The 23541-nt window shown below is 33.8% G+C and overlaps 2 protein-coding genes across 2 annotated transcripts in view; one reads left to right on the forward strand and one right to left on the reverse strand.

Moving 5' to 3' along the window:
• LOC129788711 (mucin-5AC) overlaps positions 1-23541 on the forward strand; it is a 1053002-nt gene that overhangs the window by 524457 nt on the left and 505004 nt on the right. The gene's annotated exons all lie outside the window — the stretch shown is intronic.
• The window catches only part of LOC129788789 (max-interacting protein 1-like), a 204442-nt gene continuing 190216 nt past the window's right edge, over positions 9316-23541 (reverse strand). Inside the window, exons 6-7 of the mRNA XM_055825125.1 lie at positions 16747-16892; positions 9316-16656 (exon numbers count right to left, since the gene is read on the reverse strand). Of these exons, the coding sequence (XP_055681100.1) occupies positions 16747-16892 (146 nt within the window). The 3' untranslated portion in view covers positions 9316-16656. The remainder of the gene's footprint in view (positions 16657-16746; positions 16893-23541) is intronic.

Raw genomic sequence — 23541 nt, forward strand, 5'->3', positions numbered from 1 at the left:
TTTGGGAATTCTACTGTGCAGGTTAGAAGCATTGGGGCACCACATATGAATTCAGCATAATGAGAATGTACTAATTATCCCGTATCTCCTACGCAGGTACGTTCTCAATAACAACTATGGTTAAGTAATCACCAGGCGTCTCCACTTGCTTTTAGTAGGGGATAACAGTGGAGACGCCGGGTTGTATAATTTTCCATGATTTTCCCTTTAAGCAGGCAAAGAAAGGAAAAGAAAATAATTCATAAAAAAAACTGTTAACTAATTTTTGAAAAAATCAGTTAAATAAGTTAAAAAAATGTCTTCCATTTTGTTTTTACTAATTTTTCACGGAGAATTTGAAAAATTATTAGAACGTTAATTTCATAAAAAAAATGATTGTTTTTCCTTTCTTTTCCTGCTTATACAGAAATTGAGGGAAAATCACACAACCTGGCGCCTCCATTGTCATACAACTAAAGGCAAGTGGAGACGCCTGGTGACTTCTTGGCTAGTCAATTTTTCACCATATCTTTGCAACACAAAAAAATCCAACAAAGAACATCAATAAAAGGTTTTCTTGCTAAAAAAAAAAAAGAATAAATCTTTGAATCCAATTGCAACGCAAAAGCAACAACACTCCATCATTCACTAGTCCACTTCGCCTTCAAGTGAAGCTACTCTGAAGAGTCAATAAAATTCTTCAATTTCCAAGAACGCACAGTGAGCAATGATGAAATTGGAGTGTGTGTTATATCATCATGTCTTCTGCATTCAATACACTCTGCTTTTGCAAAAAGGACTTTGTAGTATACTGAAAAAAAAAGAAATCCAAAAGAACAGAAGAGAGAAAAAAAGCTCAAAGAGCTGAATAGCATCAAATGAAGAGAGTCAATTAAGGACTGACTCACTCATGAGGGTAGATTTCTGGAAAATTGCTCTGTTTCCCATTAAAAATGTTCTCTATGGGCAAAATGTAGGTATATAGTTCTGTGAGGTGAATAAGTGAGAGGAGCAGCGGGGGTGGAGATTGTGAAATTGTTCACAGTTTCAATTAAATTCCATCGAGATTTCCAATCGCAAAACCCTCACAGTCGTCCTTTTGAGAGTTTGCCATTTGAAGTTCCAAGCCGAGCATTGCTTTTGCACGGGGGCGGTGTGAAAAAAAGAGGGATCAAAGTGAAAATCCAATTTCTCCGGGACTTTTCACGGGTAGGTACCCCCGACCTATATTTTTGTTGTCCATGACGCAATTCAATGTGAAGAGGAAAACAACCGCCGAAAAAAAGGGGTTGTTGTAGTGAAACTATTCAAAAACTATTATAGCCAAAGCAAAGAGAGAGAGAGATCCATTGAGATTGTGATTCTTTTCACCAAAGCAAAGACCTTCCACCCCCACAAACATCCTTGAATTTTTTTTTTAAGGAAGGGATTCAAGAGATTCCAACCGAATGGTCAGAGGAAAAGTCTCCTGTTTATCGATGGCTAAAATGAAAAACTTTCCAAGTTCGCACAGCTTTCACATACCACCTCTGGAGCTTTCAAAATTTAACCCTCGATAACCACGCGGAGGTAAGGAGAAATGGTAGACGGGGATGAAAGATTTTATGTTCTTTTCAAATGTTGAGAATTTCCACGATTGTACACCCTTAAATGCCTTTTCTTATTCAATAAAGTTCCACGTTCTATGCCAAATAAATCGTTTTCCTCAGTAGAAGAGCTTTTCTCTCGGGAAAAATCAAAGGAAAATATTCTTCAAAATTTTATCCAAAAATAAGAATTTATTTAGACATTTGAGGAAAGAAATTCTGAGAGAATTTTCGCTCCAAAAAAAAGAATAGAATAAGAGATAAAATGGATTTTTAAATAAAATTCTTTATAACTTTTAAAAAATATATTGTTTAACAAATAAAAATTTAACAATGTTGGAGATTCGGTCAATTTACAAATGTTGTGGGAGTCAAAACGCGGGATCTGACCTTTTAAAAATACTCTTTTATTACTTCTGCGACGTTTCGGAGCTTTATTTCTCCTTCCTCAGGCATTAATAATTGAGGGTATTTTTGTCAAATTGATTTTCACTTTCTGCATCCACTTTGCACTAATTACGGTTCTCATCACCATGGCTTTTTAACAAAGGAGCTCCTAATGGAATTTTAGTCCATTTTCTATTGAAGAACCTTAAAAACAAATTAAATAATTAATTTTATTTTAAACAACTTCGTTTCATTTTGAATTCAAATTTCTTTCTTAAAGACTCGAAATTCAAAGCCAAAACAACGCAAAATTAGATATTTTTAGAAGAGAATTTGAGTTTCTTGGAACAAACATTTCAAAGAGAAGAGATTTCTTCATATATAAAATCCTTGGAGAGAAAAGTAAAAAGGGAAAAACCTCAAGAATGCTCGAAAAGTACTCCAATTTCCTCAACATTCTTCCACTAAAAATTTTCTTCCTTTTCGCAAAAGGAGTATAAATTCGTGCCATATCTCCGGAAATTTATGGCGGGGGGTGCAATTGAATTAATTCTCCCTTCGCAATTCCTATCCACCCAATTATTCAAATGAGGTGCAATTCTCAAAATTGTCCGATCACTATCGGTGGATCTTCCATCATGCCACCCTCACTTTCTCCCCTGTGTGTGTGTGTGTCCCATTTAATATTCTTTGGGGATGGCCAATTCTCAAGCACCCCCTCCCGAAAAATAGCGGGGAGTCATAAAAGGCGCCCACCTCCCTTCCCCTTTTAGTTCTTCCGCAGTGATTTCCGGCCGACAATGGGCGAGAATGTGTGGAAGATAAGGGTGTAATGGTGGCAGCGGGAGGGACAAATCGTGAAATTTATCTGAGGACGTCTGGGTGAGCGATAAAGGGTTGAAAATGTGTCCTGCAACGGCTAAGGGAAATTCCAAGTAGATTTGCATACATTTTGGGCCTCTATGGAACTTTCTTCTTGATGGGAAAATGTTGAGGGTGGGGGGAGAGGATAGTTGGGTCTCTCTGTATCCTTGTTCAGTGTGTGTGTGTGTGTGTGTGTGCTGGAGAAACCATCCCGTGTGTGTCCAGATGCTGTGAATCTTGAAGACATAGAGACATTTTGATACAATTGAATTTCTAATTCACCCCCATGGCCAGTCTGGGGGGAGAAGGATGAGATTAAATTGGGAAATTCTTGATTATCTTTCATCGAAGTTTCTCGTACTAACTGCAATTCCTCTGTATAGCCACCTCTCGCATCCCTAATATTGAGTTAAATATTAATGAAAGTTTCCAAAGGCAAAACCCACACACACACATCATGCCAAACCCACCCTACATAAGCCTCCATATGTGTAACATACATAATTCCCAAATGCGTGGCAATTTTGTGGATTTCTAATCCAATATAGAACAACGACGAAGAATGCTCCTTGCTCCCCATCGGGGGGTGTGGGCAGTGTCTGACCTCGCATCCTGGCCGCAAGGATCAACATTTGAAATTGCCAAAACCATAATTAATTGAAGTTTCAAATAGTTTCTCCCTTTTTGCCACACACCGCTCGAAATTGATTTCATTTTCCCAGAGATTTTCGCAAAATGTTTAAATTTTCTTCACACTCTGCGGGTGATGGCAGCACATCCTCTATCCACCCGCAATAGGATAATCAATTACTCAGTCAATGGACACGACAATGCCACCCACGCTCCATCACTTTTTTTGGCACAAGCCATCGGGAAATTTAATTAAATATAGGGGAGACCGGGGTAAAAATAGTCAATTTGCATAAATCCTTATCTGCAGGATTCCCCAAGGGCAAGAAAATTTCCTCGATAAGTAATTTTCTGGCCTACAACTTTGTCTCAGACCATTTTTCTCTATCTCCACGGGAAATATGAGTTTTCGAGCTTTTCCTGAACCCTTCCGCTTCTGACTTTTTTTAAACGCGGCGGGTAAATATAGTCACCAGTTGGCTAAATAAAGTCGGTCGAATTTTCCGACATTTCCAATGATTTTCCACCTGAGAGATTGATAGTAGTTGATAGCTAAACTTCTCACCTTTTGATCCGCGACAAGGAATTTCACTTTTATACGCACTAAAACAGAGAATTTTGCGATTTTCTCAATCACGCCATTTTGCAACAAACGGGTAGAAAATATGCCAAAAATTTCGATCTCCCATATGATTTACATGGGTTGACACGATCTACCCCAAGGGGTATGTTTTGATTCAAATAATTGTAGTGAAAAATCATTAAAAGTTATTGAAGAATACACCTTGGCAATGTTTTCTGTAGTAACCCAGCTAGTTTTTGGTGTTTTAGGAAAATTCCTTCCGATTGCGTCAGCCAAGGGACGGTAGGTCAACCCAAACACATTTTCCTAAAACACCAAAAACTTAAAACATCCCGTCAGTTTCCACTGGAGTAACCCAGCTAGTGAGAAAAATTATCAGATTGGAAAATTGCTGAAGGAAAACTTCGAAAAACGCGTTTTTCTCAATACGCAAAAGTTTGGGAAATGGGCCAAAAATCTATTTTTATTTTTAACTCCTAAAGTACTGATCGGATAACCTCCAAATTACTGTCAAAAATTATAGGTTGGTAAAGCTTTGCACCCTAATTTTTTCCGATTTTTCCGATTTATATTTTGGGAGAAATAGGCATTTGAAAATTCCAAAATGACTATTTTTACCCCGGTCTCCCCTACTCACTTGATGGTGAGATTTTAATTTCCTCCTCAACTTCCGCCTGATTATAATTGTTCTTTCTCTTAAATGAGGGTGGGGGCTTTTTTGGTGCTTATGATTATTCCTTGCTAAATCAGTATCATTTTGCCTTCATCTCGAGCATTCTTGTGTAGTGTGGTGGATAAGGAGAGCACCTGAAGGGGCTTAGAAGATGCTCAAAAGTCAGATTTTTAGGGAAAAATTCTCAGAGCTTTGCTTGAGATTCCAAGGGGTTGATTTTGTTCTTTAAAATCATAAATCTATTTCCGATTTGTTCTGTAGTTTCTACATTTTTTTTTTACAAGAAAATCCCACAAATATTGAGAATTTTCCCTTAATCTGATTTTTCTCAGAAACTTTTTGAAAGTATTGCAAAGTCTAACTTTAAATCTCAATCAAAATTCTTTTAAAAATTTCTTTTAAAAGATTATGGTTTATGGTTTTTTAATTGAAAGTTTTTTTGAGCTTTATCTACCAATAAAATCAATTTGCATGTCTTTGAGAAAATTCCACCTTGAGTTTGTAATTAAAGGTGTGTGATCAAAGACAATCCATGTAAAATCCTTGTCCGTATAAAATCCATCCGTCAATTGGAAGCTTCCACCCACACAATGAAAAGGGAAGGAGAGAAGTTACGGGAAATCAGTTGTGTCAGCTCAACCAGATGACAAACGAATGCACCAAAATGATGATGACAAAGTACGACAAACTGAAGGGCTTCCAAATGGGGGTGGATCAAAATCACACAGTGTGGATGAAGCACCACAGATACGAAGGGCGTGTATGCAAGTTTATTATTAATTAACAAAGATCTCACAGCATAATGGTGCGAATTGTACGAATGATTTTAAATTGTGTACATCAAGCTGATTTTCACTGCGGAAGGGAAAATTTTGTGTTTTACTCACTAACTCTATAAATTGAATTTAAATCTCTGAATGTCAATTTAAATCACTGTGAATGCGTTGAATGATTGCCTCTAAATTAGTTTCGTAGAACACAAGAAACCATAAAAATAGATAGATAGATAAATAGATAGATCCTAAAAAAATCCAAAGAAATAAATTTTATGAAGCTGGAGAAAAAAGAAAAATCCTTTGATCAGGTGAAACAATAAATTACAAATGGGTCGATTCTGATAAAAATCTTTTCTTTTTCTTTCTAACAACTTAAAAGTTTTTGTAAGATTTTGATAGTTGGTCTTATTAAATGTTTTCATTGTCTCTTTTCAAAAGAACAAATAAAATGTTCAAATTTTATAAGATTTTTCCCAGAATACAAAAATCCTTTGACTCACAAACTGTAAGAATAAAAAAACAAAGATTTATATCAGAATCTATCTATCTCAGAAGCAATTTCTGCAATGTCTCATCGAAATCAAAACGTTGTTGAAAGACAGAACTGCGTCTTTTCAGTATTTTACTCGAAAATTTCATTCAGAAAAGGAGTTTAGTCACTATTTAATTTCTTTCGCGAATTCTTGTTTTTTTTCCTCCTTTTTTTGATATTCTACAATATAAACCGTGTCCAAAGTATTTCATGAATGAGAAATTTTATTTTTTAAATTTTTTTCATCAATGAATAAACTCCTTTCACCACGAATTCTTCATCCCTTTCTTTCATTTCCTTTACATACATGTAATTTACATAATGATTCTTTGAATTCATTAGTTGAATTTGCTGCGAAATAAGCTGGAGAGAAATATCTAAATGTTTTTACAAAAATCTCGCATAATTCTCTTTTTTTTTTGTACAAAAAGCAATCAAATCAAGGAAGTCAAAACATTTCAAGAGGATCTCTTTGCGTGGAAATTTCCTAGAAAAATATATTTCATTCATTGCTCAATTTTTTTAGAAGAAAAACATACCTCTATGAAACCTTTCATTACTTCCTGGGAAATAATTATAAGGGTTTGTTTATTCAATTCAGCTGATGTTTAATGACTTTTCCGGGAAGAAAATTATAATGATCGTCATTCAAATAAAAGGCAGAATAGTCAAATGAATGTCTCTTTGAAATTTTTTTTTAAAACAGCTTTTTTTTTTCTCCTAATTCGCGGAAAAAAGCTTCATTTATTTGCGCGAATGTTTGGCATTTGGAGAGGGAGTGGGAAATGATAAGGGCGGTTGAGAATTCCAATAAAAGAGACAGGACACGTTGGGGAAAATCTGCAAAAGAGGCGCAAACATTTAAGAGAATTTTGGCTGCATTTCAATGACCACCAACCAATAAAATTAGCCACCGTTAACCCTGTACGATCGCAATTATCTGCGGTGCTGGTGGTGCAATTCAGGAGTCACCTCGTCCATCACGTGCCCATCCCCCTTGGCATTCCGTTGGGGATTTTTTGGAGCACATCCAGGAAGTTTTTGAGGTTGCTTTTGGCACTCTGCATCACACTTTTATCTCAAACGTTTAAAATCTATCACTAATTATATTGCGCGTGTCCACACGAATACACCTCAATTCTCTCTTTGAAAAAAAAAACACAATAAAGGGTGAAAAAAAAGCCTCCAAAAATTTATTTCTTATGGGTTGAATTAGGGAGAATTCGGCTTCTTCAATCTTCCTCAGTTTTTCTTCGTTTTCGTGATGGAAAAACTTTGGAATAATTCATCTCTGGCATGTAGAAGACTCATTAGATTTCAATTGATCATCTCAAAGGGGTTGGAGGTGTGAGGAAAATCTAGTCTAATGAAAAATTTTCATATATACGGAGGGAATGAGGAGAAATTTGCTCAAAGCTGATGGTGGAGGCATTCCAAGTACGTGGTGTGCAAGAAAATTGGCTGGATCGATGGTGGAAAATCCACTGTTGAGGGATTTTGTATACAACGAGACATTCGTTGGTGCGGGGGGGAGGGTGTGCATTGATAAGAAGGAGGGAATTGCATTTCAGTGTGTGGGGGGAGAGGTGTATGTGAAAATTCTTCAAGGTGGATGAATTGGTGGAAAATCTCTCTGACTGTGAATGATTGCCGGCACATTGATGGGGGATGAGGGAGGGTATGAGACAATTGCAAAAGTAGATGAAAGGAAAAAGAGGCTTCAATTGGGGGGTATGAGGGAACAGCTATGGTTCGTCTGCAATTAACAGTTCGAACGAAAACATCATTGGGGATGGTGGAGTCAGTCAATTAAAGTGGCCACCACCACACATACCCTCTCCCCCCAATACTTTCACACATACGGTGCAGCACTCAGAGTGGCAAATTCTCTTTACTTTGCTGGGTGACCCATCCGGAAGAGGAGTTGCACATGAGATCTCTCCGTTTTCACCAACCACTGAACACCAGGCGCTACACTTACATATATATTTGGCGAATTTCTCTATACATACAATGTGAATGGACCCCAATGCGAGTGAGATGGACCACGGAACGGAGGAAGATGGAAAAGCCACAAATCTAACAGATACTGACCACTGGAGGGTGAAACAAAGTGGTTGTCCAGAGCACAATGCGGCGACGATGACGACACACAAAAGCGCCAAGGATACGTCTTGTACTACTGCTGGCTCCCCATTTTGCCACTACACTACAATTTATATCTCTCACCAGCTAATTGTGACACCCAGACCACCATATACAGCGTGCTAAACCATCCACTTCTTGCCTTTGATGCCGGAAAAGGACGTGGAGCAAATTGGTGAAACTTTCCACAATTTCTCATGAAATGTTTCCCTTCTCGGAGCATACGATGGGACTTCTCACAACCCTCCTTCTCACCACCCTCCGCCAGGATGTGAAGAGAACTTTTTAGTTTGATGGAGATTCCATCGAGTTCAATAGCGTGTGTGTGTGTGTGGAGCTTTCGGGAGCTTTGTCACAACCCCCATGGTACATAAGAAAGCGCCAAATAAAAGCTCCTTCAGATGTGGCTTCTTTTGAAAGTTGCTATACATACATACAATATGGATTCAATAGGGGCTCAATGGCTTCTTAGAGAAAATCCATTTTACTGCCCTTATATGCATTGTATATATAATACAAATATACATATAATCTAAAGTCCATCTTCATACATTCCTTTAGGAGGAATTCTCCAAAGTATCTTCCGGTTTGTGATTGAAATGACGATGAAATAAGATATCATAGAGACGGGTTTATTTATGTAGAAATATTTTGATTTACACACTGAAGAAAAATTTGAGAAAAAGAACGAAAGGAAATTTATTTACTTTTCTTTCTTCTTACCAATTTTCTCTCTCTCTTGATTTTCATGAAAATAAAGAAAAAATGATAGAAACTGTGATGTAAGAAGCTATTAAATTCGGATTAGGCTTAAGTTACGTTTTTATTTTTAAGTTTTTGACTTAAATTAATTTTTAAGTGACAGGAAGAAGCTGTAAAGTCGGAAATAACCTTCTTAGTGGCTTCTCTTGCTGATTTTCAAATACCTTTCTCACACTTTTGTCAAGTTCATGATGTAGATTCCAATCCACCAGTCGAAAGCTCTGAGAAACTCAAAAAATCTCTGAAATAAATGAAACTTTTCATACATTTTTAATCATTTCTCAAATAGTGATTTAGCCATGCAAGAGGATCAAATTTTCCGACCATTTCCCCAAAAAGTTTCCACAATGTAGACTCCCTCTCCACCCTCCCACACAACACCCTTAGTAAAAGAATAGTTTTCCATTTAATTATACATTTATATTTGCTTTGTTTTGTGAAGAAGCTTAATAAGAACATATAGTCTCTGGCAACGAATTTTTTTTCATAATTTTCTTATTTTCCTTTCGTTATTTCTTTATTATTCTTTCAACTCCCTTTCCAGAGGACCTCTCTATGTCACTCTGTGATTCCGTCTCACTTCTTTTCATGAATTTAATTACAATGATTTCATTTTCTCATATTCTTTTTCACTTTTTTTTTTGCTTCAACCAGTTGATGTATTTTTCATACACATCATCTCTCATTTTCTTGGTTTTTCTTTTGCATCCTCTTGCTCTTTGCGGTGATTTTTTTGTTTAGTTTTCTTGTTAGTTAAAATAACTTTGTTTTTTTCATTATTGTTTTACAGCTGAAAAATATTTAAAAGGATTTTCTTTTGAGTTAAACTAGTATTTGTTTTAATTACGGATTATTTTATATTCTGCAATTTTTTTTGTAGTTTTTGCTGCAAATTATTTTTAATAATTTTTTTTAAAATTTTTTTTCTACAACTGTATTGCATTTTGTTTTTCAATTGCAATTTTACATTAAATATTTCATATTTTTTGTAATTTTTTTTCATTCTATTTTATTGACTCGGTTTATTAGTTTTTTTTTGCTTTTTTTCTGTAGTTTCTTTCGTGGATTTGAATTATATTTTGCATAATAATGAATAGAGTAATCAACACTATTTTGACGTCAATATGGAGAGCTTTCTGAGGGGGGAGGCAATGGGAGCTTTAAGCACCCTCGTTTGTTTTTCATAAAGCTTGGGGACAGCTGATGGGATGGATTTATTGAATTGTTTTTAGCTCATTTTCTGCAATAAACTTTAACAAAATATTTTCAAGCATTATTTTTTGAAAAAAAAAAAAGAAAATGTGTGAGAATTAAAGAAAATTAATTAGAAAATTTGATAAGAGCAAGGAACTTTTTTTCATCATAAAACTTGTGAACTTTCAAGAGAGAGATTTGTTTTCTTAATAAAGTCTTCATTGTGATTTTTTTTCTTCAATTTCGGTCATTTTTTTTTCTTCAAAAACACTTGGAGAAAATCAAGGCGCATGATTGTTTTTTTTAACAGTTTTTTCCATTAAAGTTTTCTGCCGGGTCCACAAAATTTTCTTTATACTTTCTCTTATTTTTTTTTCAAAGTGAAAATGGTGATCATTTCCAACAAAGTTTCTTAAAGGTTTTTTTTTATTTACATTTTATTTCTCTTTTTCTGCTTTCGCAAACTTGATGTTCAAATTTTTTAGAGTTTTTTTTTTTAAATTTATTTTAATTTGTGTTATTTCTTTTTAATTTAATTTTCTTCCATTCTCATTCCACAAGATAAAAATTTTCATGTTTTTTTTTGATTATCTTTGTTTTTTTTTTCTTTTAAAGTTACTTTCTCGTGGATTTTTACGCACATTGGGAGTTTCTATTTTGTGAAAAGAAAAACTCCCCCACAGAGGGAGTTTACAATTAAAGAAACTCACACACACCACCCCAAAATTGATGGTTTTTTCGCCATATTTCTTTAACGATTAAATTGGTGATGAAAAACTCTGTTCCCAAAAGTTGCTTCCATTTTCATCCGCGCAATCTCTCATGCTCGTGCTCTTTATTATCCTTTTTTATTGTTTTCCTTCTTCTATCTCCTCTCTATTTTCTCCTTTTTTTTCTCTCTCATTTAAATCTACACACTGAGAAGGAATTAATTTTTTTTCTCAGTACAATAGAAATTTTTATTTCTCATATTTTTTTTCATTATTTAAAACACACACCATTGAAAATTATGGGATGAGTGTATTTTTTGTACTATTCAAATGTTACACAAACTTTCTACACGCTTATTCATGTTTTTTTATCATCTTTCATTATTAATAATAATTATTATTTTTATTATATATGTATATAGTATTTTTTTTATTTATTTTGTCCTTTTTTTAATAATAATTATTACAATTAATAGTAAAGTTTCTTCTTCTCGGTTCACATCTTGTGTTTCTTCATTTTTCCCTTAAAATGTATTAATTTTTCTTTTTTTTTTAAATCATCGACGCGACTTTTCTTCATTTCTTGTCTTCAGCTTTTTTTATTTATTTATTTTTCTCATCATTACCTCACTGTGTGATTACGGACAAATTTTTTCACCTCTATTTTACTGTTAGAGTTTGATTAATTCTTGGATAATTTTACACAATTAATAATTAATAACAAATATATCTTTTTTTTACTTTTATTTATTTTGTTTTTCATTTTTTTAATTCATTTTATACTTTTTTTTTCTACTGTAATGCAAGTGTCTGGTGTTTTCTTCTTTTCTTTTTTGCTATTTCTTTGTTTTGATAAAACGGAAAATATAATAATAATTAATGAATATTTCTGATAGATTATTTTTATTAATTTTTTTCCACTGATGCTTAAATTTTTTTTGTGTTTTTTTTCTGTGTTGTATGTCGTGTTTTTTAATGCATTTTCTATATTTAAAATTTATTTTCTAGATTTTTTTTTACTTTTTCTTACTCTTCATTTTTTCATCCATTCACGATATATTTATTATTATATTTTTAATTTTTTTTATCTCATGTTTTTTCCTCATTCCGTCAACAACATTTAGTGGCAATGTAAAACATTGCTTCGTTTATTGTTTCCATTTTATTTTTAGTTTATTTATCTCATTTTTTTTCATAGGGTTTTCACCTACATAAATATATAGTTCGGGGGTAATTTTTAATGATGCTGATTTTTCTTCTTCTTCTTCTTCAACATATCTGATGATTTAAAATTATAATTAAAAGGAAAAGATTGTGATTTTTCTTAAAAACAAATGTTTTTTGTTGGTTTTAAAGGGCATGATGATTTAATGTTTTCGTGTAGATTATTGAATTTCTTTCAATTTTTATCCTGCAAAATAAACCCAAAAATTTGACCTTTAACCTCGCATGGTCCTCACACAAGTTTCCTCTTCTTCATCTTCTTCTTTTAGTGAATTTTCTTTATGCATTGTCCGGCGGTAAAATCATATCAGATAATCCATTTAAGTGCCAAAAAAAGAACGACGCAAAATTCTTAAACCACAGAAGGGGTAGAAAGGTGAAAATTAAAAGATATAAAATTACGGAATGAAAAGTATAAATTATCAGTGAGATAAAAATTTCACAGTTCTCCTTTCAACTTACAGCCGAATTAAATACTGAACTTGTCGTGAAGTTTAATTAAAACAGCGAAAGAAAGACACGGGAGATTCTTTCAAAAATCTCTCATAAATTTCTTAAGAAAGAGAGAGAGATTGTGAATAAAATTAGAGTAGGAGCTAAAATTGGGGGTGTAGTGATGGCTATTGTAGGCGTTAGAAAGTTTTGACAGAAGCTATTTGACGTAGATGTCAAACAGTGGTCAATTGTTAAACACCTTTCAGTCAACTGATTTTTTTAAAATTTAAAATGATTGACAACGAACTTTATGACAGGTTGTCAATAAATTCAATGTCAATCAATTGTCAATTGTTAAAGTCAGAGGACAGATTAAGGTTTGACAGAAATTCTTTGACGTTAAGATGTTTGACAAGAATCGATTTGACAGATTGTCAAACAGGTCAATGTCAAAAAGACCTACAATTTAAAAGCCAAAACTACTCCGTCAGTTTTAGTCACCCCTTTAGAGAAACTTAAAAATTCGTCACACCTTCATTCACCAAAATTCAATACTATCAACAAGATTCTCCTCTCTTTCGTAAAGAACTTTTCAAAAAGCTTCCCCTACAGATCCCTTTATTTTCATATAATATATTTTAAAATATAATATTTACACAATGACCCCCTCTAAGGACCTTCCGCGGGGGGTTAAATCTTTTACCCCTTCACTGAATTTTCTTTTTCTTTTATTACAACAAGAAATCAAATTCATTGGATGGATTACCTGATAAAATGCACGTAGTCGCGTATTTTTTGTAGTTTCTAACTTCATTCTTTTTGCCTTTTTTTATATCGCGCGCGTGTGTGACTGAAACCATTTTTTCAACCGTTATTTTTTGAAAGAAAATTTACATAGCATCTCACCGTGTTTCCATTATTTCCCCACTTAAACACCTTTCCGTTGTTCCTATCATTTTTCTTAATAACCTTTTTTAAACACCAATTTTATTTGTTTTTTTCTGCTACATTTCGGCTATAGACACTGAATTTGTTTTCTTTTTATATAAATTAATTTTAATGGTTAAATTTTGTTTGTTCTGCTGCAAAAGATGAGAGAATTTTTAGAAGAAGAAAACTCACTTGAACTCTATTCTGTATATATTTCTGTTAGACAGATATATATATATGTTTCTGTTAGACAGAAAAATAGGAAGAAAAAAAATCGAAAAGGCTTTCAAAAAAATAAATAAAAGGCAAAAGTTTTTTTTGAGAGAGAGAATAAAATTCCCCATGGCGGATTAAAAGAAAAAAAAAGAGAACCCTGATGTGTACCCAAAGGCGGAAGATTTATAGGAAAAGTTGGACAGAGAAAAGGCTGTGCCGAAGAAAAAAATTGCCATCAGGAACTCCCTTCCGGAAAAAAAAATCTAAACATAAATCAGTATTCATTATCATTTTCTCCTTCTTGCAAAAGCTTTTCGAATGGCGTGGCACGGAGCCCTCCCGAGTGGATAAAACTTTCTCTTGGGGACATTTTGATGAAAAGTATTTTCATTAAATTTCCGTGATTATGCACTGCGCGAAAAAATTGCCTAAATTCATATTTTTTTTTTATTTGGTTTAAAATATTTTTTTTTCTTTGAAATGTTGATGGAAATTCTGGAGTCAAAAATAAGATATTTTCATTTTTTGAATGCATAAAATTGCCTATGAAGATTCAAGAAATAAAAATCTAGATATTTTTGCCTAATTTACACCCACCCATTTCCCCCCAGATGGCGCTAATTTTACAAATAGGTAGCAAAAGTAATTCTCAGCTGTTGTACATAAATCTGGCTATTGTTTTGTATGTTTTTACTGAATTATGTTTTACTGATTTTTATGTAGTTTTGCTAGTATTTCTTGTATTTGTAAAATTGTAGATATTTTATTGATATATTTATTTTAAAAATGACAATTTTATTACTACTATATTATTACACACTGAAGATATTCTGGTTTATTACATTTTTTTTGTTTTGATATTTAAAAGCGACAGGAATTTTTCTTTAAGGTTATGTTCAGGTGAGATTTTACTTTTGCACCAAGGGCGCCATCTGACTGTTGTGTGAGTCAATTGTCTGTAAAATTCTTTACTAACTTCCTCAAAGCGCAATGGTAGAAGAATATTTTTGAGGGAGAAATTAAAAAAAAATTCTCAAACCTTTTGCAGCAATAATTTATTTATTTCGTTTTCAGTTTTAGTTATTATTACTAAGGTTATTTTCTCTTTACTATTTTTACTGGTTTAGCTTATAGAATTTCCCATTTGTTTGCCCATTTAAAACTCATTCAGTGAATGAAATAAAAATTTTTCTTGTAGATTTTGAAACATTTATACTGCACAAAATGGTGAGATAAATTTTAATTAATTATTTTTTCTGCTTTTATGTAAATAAATTGTCTGATTGTGTGATTTTTTAATCCTCTGTATGCCCTTTTTTTCTAAACTTATACTTCATCACTTTTCTCTACAAAAGTGACGATATTTCTAATATTAATTTGTGGTTTTCCCATCGTCTTCCTTTTTCACTTTCCTCCTTTTTTTCTTTTAGTCTGCTTCATTCATGAATAGCTATTTACAATTTACATATTACAAATAATTTATTAGTTTTTTTTTACAAAAAAAAATACGGTGCTCTGCTCAGTATTTGACTCTCATTTGTTTTTTTTTAATCTGACACACTCATACACATTTGGGGGATTTAGCCTCGCAGAAGGAGGTTTTTCTCAGGATTTTCGAGGTTAAGGCTTTGTTGTTGTTCTTAAACCCAAAGTGTAGGTTCAGATCTCTACGCGCCCTGTCAGACACTGTCCTTTAACAACTTTCCTACGAATGAGACAAGCTTAGAAACTTCCAAGAAGTTTTGACTCATGACTGGGTTTTTAATTTTCAATTTCTTCACGAAATTGACAAGAATTTGGGATTTTTTTGTAGCTGAAATTGGGGGTTATTACCAATTTGCCAGGAATAAAAAAAATTCACACAAAAATATTACAAAAAAAGCATAAATTGATAGGGATTGTGTGCAACGATTCATCTCTATTCAATTTGTTGTTTTTTCTTTTTTTTTTAATAAATCATGACTAGAGGCGTTCATATATATTTAACGATCGGTGGTCGATATGTTGTTTCTTTTCTTCTTAAGCAACTTTTTCTTCTTCTTTGTTTTTTTTTCTCTCTAAATCCTTTAATAATTTAACTGAAAATTTTGAGAAGGAAAAGAGTTTGTCGTAAATTACACAAAAAAATAAACATTAGGAACGTCTCTTAATTTTAAAACCCAAATGGGGATGGTGATGTTTTTATGTTGCTAATTAAATTAAAAGAAAAAAATAGAGAATTAATCAGGTGGTTTTCACTAGAATTTTTCTTCTCTTTGCCATAATTTTTCATGCTTCATGAAAAAGAATATAAAGCCCTTTATTTTGTTTGTTTAGAATCAATTTAGAAACCATGTTTTCTCATCTTGCACATAATTTTGCATTTAAATCTCTTAAAAAAATTTTTCTTTCACATTTTTTTTAAGTAGATTTTCTTTGTCTGGAGATTTTTTTTGTTGTTTGTTAAATAATTTAAATTTTTTCAACGCGCCTCACGGCACTTCTTCACATTTATGCGCTTTTATTACAATCTACTTACAATTTAGGATTTGATTTCTTAAATCAAGAGTTTTGCGTTCTTTTTTATCTTCAACAAATTAAAAGAAATTAGCAAATTTTTGCCTTATGAATTAATAAAAAAAAATGTAGACAAATTAGAGACACTTAATTAGATTTTTTTTAAAGAAAATCATCTCGGTGAATTTTTTCAAAAGGTTTTTCTTTATGTGTGGTCATTGTGTGGACAAACGCTGCATTGTTGATGGTTGAGTGAAGAAAAGTTAAGGCTGATTGCGGGAAAAAAGGATATTTTTCTCGCAATCTTTCTCATAATATTCGGTGTATGTTTTGCAGATTTTCTTTTGTGAATAATAACTGAATTTCTAAGGGGGGTACTGGATAAGGGGTTCTTTAACGTTCTTGGATCCAAGGTTTTGCTCTCAATTTCCCCAATTTTCAATCATCAGACATTTTCTGGTTACTTCGACGTGTCACGAGCCTGCACCGTTTGTTTCTTAAATGTTTTTTTTTTGTTTCTCTTTATGTCTACATCTAGAAGAAAATTTAGGGAAAATTTTGTTGATCATTTTCTTGGATTTAAATGGGGTTGTTTTGGGGAGGATGGGATGGGGAATTACTCACCTAGATAATATCCATTTCGGAGAGGGTGAGTCGTGAAGCAGACATCACGACACCACTATCCGTTGAACCGGATTGAAGCGATTGGACCGATGAATGATCATCCGTATCCGATTGATTGCTTGTGTATCCGATCACGTCCACTTCATCTGCAAGAAAATTGAGAAAAAACGTTTTGAATTAATTTTCTTCTTTCAATAAATATTTATTTTTATTTGATTTTTTTTTTTAAAGAGAGGACTTTATGATTACAGTCGTGCCTTAGCATAAGATAGTTTAGGATATACTCTTCACACTCATTATTTTCAATACGCGAGAGCAGTACATCCTAGACTATCTTATGCCAGGGCACGAGTGTAATCGTAAAATTGTTTAATGTCGAAAGATAAAGAAAATATTCTTTGCGAAAATTTAGCATTTTCCGATCGAGTTTTTTTTAGGAAAATCATTATATTTTCCTAAACTATAAAAATATACTTCATGTTGAACGTTTATTTTGCTGCTTCCTAAAAAGGTATCGGCTCCATCTAATTGCGACTCAGAAAAAGACTAATCGTGACTCAAGTGTTTTTTCGCGACTCAATTTTTGCCTAATGTAGACTCAGTCTTTGCCTAATGTAGACTCAGTCTTTGCCTAAAGATGACTCAGTTTTTATCTACTGTTGACTCAGTCTTTGCCTAATGGTGACTCAATTTTTTACTTATCTGTACTATAAAATACCTAATGTAGCCGCGAGTTTTAACTTAAGGGCACGTTAAAAAAAATATAAGACAACGAATATTTTAAGCGAGCAGAATCTTATTAGTGAAATCTTGATCTATTAAAGAAAGTCTTTTTGTTTGATTGTGGTACATTAATTCCTCCGTCACCATTAGTCTTTTTCTGAGTCGCAAGTAGGTAAATTTGCGTCAACATTAGTTTCAACCAAAAGGTATCTGTGAAAATGAAAGAAAAACTTTTTTTTGTTTTACATTTTCCTATGTAGTTGGGAAGTAATTCTCCTAAATGAAATAGAATAGGGGTTCAATGATTAAATCTTGGTGAAAATTCGATTTTTAAAACCATCCTAAAGCGTGAAAAATCGCAATTTTCCACCTAAAAAAATTTACAGACAGTTTTCATGGTTTTTGTCAATAATTTGAATTTTGAATAAAAATCTGTCAAAATAAAATAATTTTCTGCTGCAAATTCATGGGGGAAATTTTTAAATAAAATGAATAAACTCCTTTCTAGATAAATCAGTTTGGGTCAAATATCTCAATAATAAAGCTCAAGAAGCTCGAAATGAATAAAAACCTTCTTCTCTCTGTAAGAAATTCAAGCCATTTTACCCCGTACACGCCAATTGAAAATCAAACTTTTCCAAAGTAAATATTTGCAAATTGAAAAGTCCTTTGCAATTAATTCCAAATTTTCTTCTCATTGTGGCAATAATAGTAGCAAATTTTAATTAATTAAACATTCAAAATCAATCTCTTTTCATTTATTACGCGTATATACGTCTCTTCTCGTACCCCGGATTTGACCACACGGAAATGTCGCGCGCGCGACGCAAAAAAAAGCTCAATGGAGAAAAGTTTTGAGAAAAGTTGAGAGGGTGGTTGGCACACACAAAAAAATGTCGAGTAGTAAGATAAGGGGAGGTTGGGGGGATGAGGGAGAAAATGGAGATTGTTTAATGGAAAAAGTTTTAGCTGTGTGAAAACTGGGAGTAATGAAAATTATATCTTGGCGAGTGACGGGGTCGTAAAAAAGGCGGAACATATAAAAATTTACAAAATAACTCAAATACGACGAATCCTTTTCAAAGCTCTCCCACCCCAGTCGTTTGCGTTCTCTGCAATTTGCTTTATTAAAAGATGAATGAGGGTTATATCCACTTTGGCGTTTTTATTTTCATTTTTTGTTTTAAAGGCAAATCATTTCAGATTTTTTTTCACCACGCTGTGAGCTTTTTCGCCATGAGATGACGGCGGTCCGAGTTTTCCTTGAGAAGTGTATAAAAAAAATTATATAACATCAGTCGTAAAAAATATTCATGTCAACTTGTTTGCGGGGAGAGCGAATTCAACGGGGGTGTGTCGCGGTGGCTCCGAATGAAAATGGGTGTAAAGGAGACATAAACTCTGTCATGATTTGATGTGTTTGGGCCATGGAGAAATTGCCACCAAATTTATTGAAGACATCTTTCTTCGTTTTTTTTTGCTGCCACCCCCTCCTCGTTTTTTTTAGTGTGGAAAGGGGCACTAAAGAAAAATTAGGGAATAGCCAAAATTGTGCACTTTATGGGCCCAATTCATTTTTTTTTCACAGAAGAAGAAGGGGCCAAAACGATTCTCAAGAAAAAAAAAGATCCGTCAGTCGTAAAAGAAATTTCTCCCTCGAGAGTCATTATTAAAAAGAAAATATATTATGTATTACCACCTCTATATGGCTGACAAATTGTATATGTAGGGAAAGGGTGGGTGCAGGAGGGGGGTGGCGGATAAAGGTGGCATCCGGGGGGCTATGTGAGAATTTATAAAATTCTAATATCCGGGAAGATTGACTGCGAGATTTTAGCCTCGCTTGAAATTCAGGCGGTGACTTTATTGAACGGATATTGGGGAAAAGCAAGCCACCGTAGGGGTCATGCAAAATAACAAACCCACCCACAGCCACCCACACCACCCCCCACACAAATCGGTCAGAGATATTTGAGTGAAAAGTCCCATCTATGCCTTGTAACCAGATATGGTTATTTGTTCGTCCTAATGGATAGTAAAAGACGCACCACAGGGATATTTTGGAGCTTCTTTTTTGGGTTTTTCTTGTTTTTTAATGTGGATATATTTTTTGTCCAGCTTGAGAAGTTCTTTAGTTTCTCCCTCACCCTCTCCACCCCCCCCTAGGAAACCACCCTCTGTTTGCTAAATTTTTTTCCAAGTCACATTTTCTCACACAAACATTCAGAGTTATTTTATTCTTGACCATTATGCCCAGGAACAGTGCTTAGGGTTGACTGAAGCACTTTCATTCAAGCTAAAAATATATATATATTTGGTCCTCTCAGGGATGTTTGGAAGGGATGAGGAATTTTATTCTCTACTATACGTATAAAATGACAAACATAAAAGGAATAAAATTGTCTGTTTAGGGTCTTATTAAAATGTTAAATTTTGTGCGTATAAACCTCAAAATAAAAGCGTTGAGAATTTATGAGTTATGAATTTTTTAATGAGCTTTTTAAAGAGCTTTTGGACAAGCTTCTAAAGGAGTTTTTTTAGTTTAAAAAAAATCTTCCATTATTGTAATTTTAACCGACCACATTGAATCGAAAGCTTTAACTAATAAACTTTTAGCAATAGCTCTAATGCAAGATCTTGCATTCAGTTTAATTCTGAATGTTTTTCTTTCTCTTTTGTCCAGTTTCTTCCTAGCTTCTAAATGCTCCTCATGGCCCCCTATACTGTGAGTGTTTATTTACCATAGAAAGGGGGAAGGGAGTATGCGATAGCAACATAGAAAGAAAATTCGATAGAGAAAATTGAGTGCAAGGAGTGGTAAATGAAATGAGTTTGTGAAGAGCTTTTGGGGAGTGAACGAGGATTGAATATCAAATTTTCGATTGGGCTTTATCAACTTAAAAGCCTAAATATTGGATTTCCCAGTGATTTTCCTAATCATACGATGCGCAATATAAAATCTCTCTGCTTTCAACTTAAATTATAAATCCTTTCAGAAAGCTTTTCACAGAAAAAAAAAACGTTTCATCTGCATTTAAATGCACAAAAAAGCTTTTTTTTTGTCAACAGAGTGCTTCATATATAACTAAATATAGATAAAGCAACAACAGCATAGAGAAAAAAATCAACACATGCAGAAGGAACAATAAAAATGTAATTGCGAAAATATTTTAGAGAAGAGAAAACATGTGGGATTTTTGTGTCAAAAAAAAAACTCGGGAGATTTTTGTTGTGAGGTAAAAGCTTTCAGAATAATTTCGGGAGGCTTTTACCATGAAGTAGATTTGAATGTGAGATTAATAGAATGGATATGCGCATTGTGAATTCCCGAAATGTTTTTTTTTTTCGTACCACAGAAAGCTCTTCGTTCTGCTGTAATTATCTCGTATGTAATGAATCCATTTTTGGCGTTACAAAGGGATGTGAAGGGAGAGCTTTTTGTATGGTGAAGGACTTTTCCCCATTATTGGATTTCCACAGTCCACTGAAAATTTTTGCAATTTGATATATATTTCTTGTACTGTAAAGCAAATTTAAAGAATTATCCGATTTTTTCTTGAGTCAATTTTGACGATATAAATTCTATTCTTTCGCTCCCTTTTTCTCTCGTTTTATTCGTGAAATAATTATGGTTATGGAATAGCAATGCTATATATGAGAAAATAGTCTTCTATGCTATATATGCATACAAATCCAACCCTTATTATATCAGAATAAAATCCCAACAGGATAAATCTTGCTGTTTGTTTTCAACTTTTGTACACAATGGGTAAAAAGAAGGGAAAAGAAGGAGTGCATCACTGCAAAGGGGGGTGGTGAAAAATACAAAAGAGAAAAATGTCTGTGTGTACATCAAAGTGTGAAACGTACAAAAGAAACTTTCCTTCTTGTACAATTGAGGAAATTCTTAAGGAACAAACCTTTCCGTCTCTCCACATCTTTAGTCATTCAGCTCTTGAACCCCAAAAGGAGCTTCTAACACATCCTCCAGGGGATTTTCCTATATATGTATTGTACACTTATGTGTATACAACAAAAAGCTCGACGAGACAGAAGGACAAACCGCCTCTGGGGGGTATAAAGAAGCGACACTGTGTGAGATAAATATTCTCATTGCAATCATTTGAGAATTCTCTATGGGAGCTTCGAGAAAGAAATAAATGAAACTCAATTACAAAAGTTGGACGTTTTTCGCTGAGAAATATCACTTTTTCGGGTTTCTTTAGGCACCCACTATATGCATGGGCATTGTGGGAGAAAAGTTTAGGAACTTCATAGGAAAAGACACATACAAAATTTTCTTGTTTTATGTAGTGAAATGTTGATGATTTATACAACATAAAATTGCAAAATATTCCATCTTGCAACAATGCTAACAAATGTTCGGCTGAGAGAAGCGTAAAAAGAATAAAAAAAAGCTTCTTCGGAGCTTTTCATTATATTTATTCCAATTAGTTTTGTATTAACGTCTTGTTGCTTTCTAAATTATGAAAATCTCCTTCCTTATACATTATGTATACAATGCAGTATAGATATCTACTTAAAAGCTTGAGCTTTTCCTACGAGTTTATGCTGCATATAAGCTTTTGAATGGAGTCTTTGGATGTAGAAGAGTAGTTGTTAATGAGCTCTTGCAAATTATTTCATCAATAATCTTCACTGTTTTAACCTTTAGCCCCTTTTGCCTTATATATTTCACTTGCCTCCCTCTCGCTTTGATAAGATTATATTGCATAATTTTGGAAAAGTTCTGAATGGAAATTGAATACCCAGCGTGCACCACATACATAATATATTACATTGAAATTAGCTTTTATGCAAAACTTTCTATGAGAGTGGAAGAAATTCTTACAAGAAAAAAAGAAAACAAATTTTCACTGCAGCGCGGAAATTTTTTTTACCACAATAACCCCCATAACGGAGAAATTGCTGCAGAGACGGCACACCGAGGACGACGTTAGGGAAAAAAAGGTGGTGGAAGCAATGAAATCAATGTGACAATGATTTACACGTTACCGCATAGGAGAAATTTTCTCACCCCCTTCACGCCAATTCAGCGTATCAACTTTTCTCCTCTTTCGCCTTAATCAGAAAGTCTATCTTGTTCTGTTTCATATCAATTGCCACTCCCTACAGGGTGGAAGAGAGAGCTTTTCGTACATTTTGCCATCCCGGGAGAATATATAAGATATCCGTCAACTCGTTACCCTCCAGAGACTTATTGATGCCCCTCCATCCCACACATTTTCTTCATCATCTACTTTTTCCATTTCTCCCCAACGTTTTGCTCCACTATATGGCAAATATTTTCTCTTTATATGCTTCCTTCTCAAGCGCAAATACATACACATACATGGTACAAGAAGATACTTTTGTGACATGACGACAATTCTGTATGAGGACAGAAAATAAATTAATGTGAAGCTCGTAGGGAGCAAAAATAATGCGGTGAAGATAAATAATATTTAGTAGAAGTAAGTGTAAAGAAAATTAAATAGAACATACACAGTAAACAAATGATTGTGCCAACAAATGCTCAAACATGATTGAGTCAATCAGATTGATCAATAATTTATGAATCTCAAATCAATTCTGATTGATCAATAATTGATCCTCTATGCGGCTTTACATTGACTCAATATTGACATTATCAACGTTGAGTCAATTTTTGCTCAATCAATTTTTGATAATAAAAAAAAAAAAAAAAAAAAATATTTTGGCGCTACGTCCCATGTAGGAACAGGGCCGGCCGCCCTATATGATGTTGTTGTTCTCCTTGCGGAGAAGTAGTGGGCGGCCTTGCTAGATACTACCACGTGTGGGCCATTTTACGGATAGGAGTGTATCAATCTCCTGATCCAACCGGTCAACGTGATCTAATTGCACGTTGGCGGATGGGGCGCGTTGCCGGGTCTGTATTCGAACCGGCGACCTTTGGATGCGCACTCAAGTGCTCTATCCACTGCACCCCAGGCCCACAATTTTTGATAATAGATTGATCAAATATTGACAAAATATTGTTCTTCAATTCCTTCATCAAGACATTGGTCAATTTATGCTCAATCATCACTC

Source organism: Lutzomyia longipalpis, chromosome 2 (genome assembly GCF_024334085.1).
Source record: "Lutzomyia longipalpis isolate SR_M1_2022 chromosome 2, ASM2433408v1".
Taxonomy (NCBI): Eukaryota; Metazoa; Arthropoda; class Insecta; order Diptera; family Psychodidae; genus Lutzomyia; species Lutzomyia longipalpis.